The 5,101-nt window shown below is 37.7% G+C and overlaps 1 protein-coding gene across 1 annotated transcript; it reads right to left on the bottom strand.

Annotated features, from left to right (window-relative positions):
- Positions 1-1,100: 1,100 nt before the first annotated feature.
- On the bottom strand, positions 1,101-3,167 carry LOC147545774 (Pentatricopeptide repeat (PPR) superfamily protein). The gene has a single exon (XM_086638594.1). It carries the CDS (start codon positions 3,051-3,053, stop codon positions 1,572-1,574), a length of 1,482 nt encoding a protein of 493 aa, XP_086494720.1. The 5' UTR covers positions 3,054-3,167; the 3' UTR covers positions 1,101-1,571.
- Between the last annotated feature and the right edge of the window lie 1,934 nt (positions 3,168-5,101).

The following is a 5,101-nucleotide window of genomic DNA, read 5'->3' on the forward strand; positions in this document are numbered from 1 at the left end:
ATAAGGTGCTTAGGTATCTTAAGGGAACTATAGGAGCTGGAATAACAATTTCCTCGTGTGACATCTCCGCTCTTTCTGGTCTTTCATATTCAGATTGGGGGAGTTGTCCTGACTCTAGAAGGTCCACAAGTGGTTATTGCATCTTTCTTCGCTCTACACTCGTTTGTTGGTCTTTAAAGAAGCAAAATACAGTGTCTAGGTCCTCCGCTGAGGCTGAATATAGAGCTTTATCACTAGCTACTTCTGAATTACTATGGTTATCCTACTTACTGAAAGAGCTTTATATCTCTATCCAGATGCCTATGGTTCTATTTTGTGATAACATGGGGGCTAAGTATCTGGCTCTAACCCTGTTTTCCATGCAAGGACCAAACATGATGAAATTGATTTGCACTTCATCAGAGATATAGTCCAACATCAGACACTAGAAGTGAAGTTTGTCTCCTCTGATAAGAATCTTGCTGATGTGTTTACCAAAGGAGTTCTCTTCTCTATTTTTGATTTGAAAGTAAACTTACGTTTCTTCCTTCCTTAAAACATATGTTTGAGGGGGGCTGTGAGAGAGACAGGACTATATCAGCAAATAGTCTAAATTGAAGGATGAAGATAGAAGTGCCAGCAAGTGTTATGGGCACTATCAGCACTCATATGATTCGCACGTGTATGTTTGAGTTAGTTAAGTGAGAAATTAGTTTGTTAAGTAGTAGTTAATTTTAACTAACTTCTATTTTCTCTCTCTCTCTCTCTAACTCTTTCTGTTTATCTCTAGCTCTATATAAGAGAGTTGTTCTGATCGAACTCATTTACTGTGCAAGTAAAGCAATATACTTCTAGTAAAGGTACCAGTGTTGGAATATTGTGAAATTCAGACATTGGCAACTTTTGATTTTCCTATTTTAATCTTTTCGGATGACTTTATTCTCAGCTATGCCTCAATCACTTCATCTAACCATTGCTTCTATATTAGAAAAGATGTGGTAACAATAGAATTGTTCGAAATTTGAAGGTTACATTGTTCAATTCCGACAAGCCAATGTGTTCATACTTGCTAATTTTGTATGAACATATTTCTATAAAATTTTAAATTGTAAAAGAGTATGTAAATGAAGTGACCGAAATATTCTTCCTTAGTATTATAATAATCAAAAGAGTACATAAATATAACAACTTGTAGTTAACAAATTGTACAACTACACATGATATGTAGAAATAAGATACTGATGCGAATGAGAGTAAATGAAGCGTTGTGGGCGACGTAATTGTAGAAATAGGACCGACTCAGGCACAGGTTAAACAAGTGGTGATCATGGTAACTGGTGGTGGGCCATGAGCACTGTCGAACTTTCTAGCAGTTTTTCCGACCCTCGGAAACACCCCAACCTTTCTATAAATGGGTCTGTGCCGTCTCTCTGAACGGGCAGTGGCTGCTTGTAACGGGCGGCTGCACCCAGTTATGTACCTTGGGCACTTCAATTGCCAAGGAAAAAGGAGTATGTAGAGACTGCAATCCAAACTCTGAGCCAGTGCCTCATTTTGATATCCATTTTGTCAATAGTCTCTCAGTTTTCATTTCAAGCAGTTCCAAAATCAAGTAAGACTTGGTCATCTTTCGACAAATCGGATTCAATAAAGCTGCACCCAGGCACCTTGCTTGCATTCATTGCGTTCATTGAATCCCTAACTCTCTCAGCATCCTTAAACCTCCCCGAATCTGCATAAATATTAGCCAAAAGCACATAATATCCACCTCTCTCTGGTTCCAACCTTAGCAATTTCTCTCCAATTCTTTCAGCTATTTCAATATTGCCGTGAACTCTGCAACCTCCTAACAATGCTCCTAACACAGGCCCATCAGGCTTTATCGGCATTTCCTCAATGAACTTCTCCGCCTCGGCTAAGAATCCTGCCCTTCCTAAACAATCAATAAAGCAAGCATAGTGCTTCAATTCTTTTGCCACACCAAAATCTTTCATCATATCGAAAAATTTTCGCGCTTTTTCAACCATACCTGCATGAACACATGCAGATAAAACACCAAGAAATGTAACATCATTTGGCTTAAACCCCTCTAAAATCATATCGTCAAAGAGACCTAAAGCAATACCCACATTTCCACTCAACCCATACCCTAAAATCAATGAACTCCATGAAATCACATCTTTCATCGCCATTCGATTAAAAACAGAATGAGCATTGTGTAATGAACTGCATTTGACATACATATCAATCAAAGAATTCCCTAAATTTAAACCTAAAGTTGATCCCATTGACCTTCTAATGCACCATCCATGAATACTTTTTCCATTTTTCAACCATCCTAATTGACTACAAACCAAAATCAAACTAACCATAACAACCCAATCTAACTCAATATCTTTTTCATTCATCATCTCTCTAAACACTTCCATAGCCAACACGGGTTCTCCATGTTGTGCATAGCCAGCTAACATAGCAGTCCAAAGTACATAATCCCTCTGAGACATTTCATCAAACACCTTCCTAGCTTCAAAAATCCTACCTAATGTGACATAAACAAACACCAAAGCTGAAGCAACAAATAAATGTTTATCTAATCCAAATTTCAAACAGAACCCATGAACAAACATGCCATTAATGATCGACCCAGAACTAGCACAAGCTCTAAGAACAAGAGGAAGAGTAAATTCATCAGGAGGAACGGAAGAACCCTTCATTTGAATGAACAATTGAATCGATTTATGAGGGAAATTAGAGCGAGAAAACTCACCAATCATGATATTCCAAGTATAGTTATTACGATTAGGCATGTGAAGGAAAACAGAGTAGGAATAAGGTAAGAGATGATTGAGTTTTGAGTACATTAAGATGAGTTTAGAAGTAAGGATGACATTGTTGTAGAGAGATGTACGGAGTAAGTGAGCGTGAAGATGACGAAGGTGTTTAGGGTTTGGAGATGAATTTAAGAGAGAGAAGTAGTGAGAGATTAGATTGTTTGGGTTTGAAGTTGAGAAGAATTTTGTGAAGAAATTATGAGATGATTTTGGTCTTGGAAGAATGAAGGTTTTTAGTTGCATGGTTATTTGATACAGTGTGTGGGGAAGCGTTGGGTAGAGAAGTGCTAGTCTTTTGAGAAAAGATTGAAAAGGTTTGAAAAAATGATGTACTCCATACTTCAATAAGAATGGACCGTCCATCGAGCCAGAGAGACACTTGATTTGAAAATGAAAACCGTTGATTCGAATTAGATTTTGACTTTTAGTCTCTTATAGCATTACCTTTTTACCAAACCCATACGAATGAAGGCGTACTACCTAAATGCAAATTTTCGTGTGCCTACAAATATTGGTGGTATACAATTGCACGTCAATGATAATAAAGACAAGGACGAGAACCGTTCCACCTCCCCTCTTTGTTTCTTTAGCTTGAGGAAGGGACGTGTCGAACACAAATTTTATAGTCTTACATCATCCAGAATCACATGAGAGAGAGGATGAGGGTGGGAGAGAGAGAGGTTTAGTCATCCACTCAAGGGTTCGAAGCATGTTAACCATTCCAAAAAAAAAAAAAGAGATGAGTCAAAGTCGTGGTGAAGAAAATAGTGGGTTTGACAATTCAGGCTATCCAAGTCAATGCACCAAGTAAAAATGTGAATCAAAGGCGGATAATTTTTTTTTTCTTTTTGGAAGTAGACTATGATGTGCGTTAATCCGGCTTAAATTAAATTACTAAACTAATTTATATCTTCAATAACTTAAATTCAATAAATATAGATTCCACCTCTTCTCAGAATCGTATCTGAAACTTCCAGAATTTATATCAACACTATCAACTACTTGAACAATCAAATATCTATAGCCAAATCGGCCGGAGTATCCATTAATTATATGTTCAAGGCACGCCCATGCACGACTGATGGGGCAAAAAAGTGTTGGGAAGTTTTAAAGACACCTCCCATGGACGTTAAAGGCACATCCTCCTTCCATTGCTAAGTTCTCCTCGAATTTTGCCTGAGAGAGGCGCCTTTAAAACTCCCAAAAGTGTGATTTACCTATCTCTAAAATTAAGTGTGCCACTGTTTGGAACAAATAATTTTGGCTAATAAGTTTTAGATGAAGGAACTACTTTTCACATGTATTTACACAACCTAACAACATTCACAGAGAAAGTCATGTTTAAATTTTTTTTTGATAATAACCCCAAAAATACATTTCAACAAAAAAAGAATCCATTTGTGATTTTCATTAGTAATTTCGTTTTGGCTTTCAATTTCGTACCAACTGGCTGTTTAAGAGTGTCCCAGTTCCTATTGTCTTCAAAACCAATTTTTTTAAATTTTTTTTCCAAGAATACCTTTTTCTCTCCTAGCCTTCGCATCCTAAAATCTTTTACCTCACGTCCTCACCTCATTTTCTTCTTCATGGTCTCTGGCTGACAACCTTCTTCAGCCTGCGATCTTCTCCCGTAACTTGAGGTCTCACACTCAGGACCACCGGGCAGGGGCGGATCCATGGGGGTGCGAGGGGGTGCGGCCGCACCCCCTGGATCCTCCCGAAAAAAAATAATAGTAGTAGTAGTATTTTTTTTTTATATAGATGTAGGTATATGTGCATATGTATATAACGATGTGTTTAGATGACATGAAGAAGACTCTGGCGTAATGGTTAAAGTACGGGATTCAAGTGCCCTTGACATGAAGGTCATGAGTTCGAAACCCAGTACCTACATTTTAAGTTTTATTTCTGAAGTGCCTGTGCTTGTAAGTATATGTAAATGACCGTGCATTGTTCTAACAGAGTTGGAGAATGGCCTGATGGTAGAGATGGCAAGCCCCTTAGCATTGGGAACCAGTGTGACATGGGTTCGAACCTAGCTGCCCCCAATTTAGCTTTATTTTTTTAAAATATAATCAATTTAACTACTAACCTATATAAAATCCATGTGCTTATTATGTCCACTACTTTGCTCATCAGCTGCAACTTTGTTTGGTATCACTAGCGGATAATCATGTGAGTATGAACTTACTTTTCCATTTAGTCGGGCAAATGATTAATGTTATTGGAGGATCGTGCAAGCGACAAAGTATGCTTAACATTATACAAAAAACAAAAAAATAGAAGCAAAT

Source organism: Eschscholzia californica, unplaced genomic scaffold (genome assembly GCF_041429995.1).
Source record: "Eschscholzia californica isolate CP2 unplaced genomic scaffold, dmEscCali1.0.p SCAF_4, whole genome shotgun sequence".
NCBI classification, from domain to species: domain Eukaryota; kingdom Viridiplantae; phylum Streptophyta; class Magnoliopsida; order Ranunculales; family Papaveraceae; genus Eschscholzia; species Eschscholzia californica.

What these genes read in the sequence shown, in the direction of transcription:
- LOC147545774 (XM_086638594.1), bottom strand. Translation starts at nt 3,053, where the DNA reads ATGCAACTAAAAACCTTCATTCTTCCAAGACCAAAATCATCTCATAAT.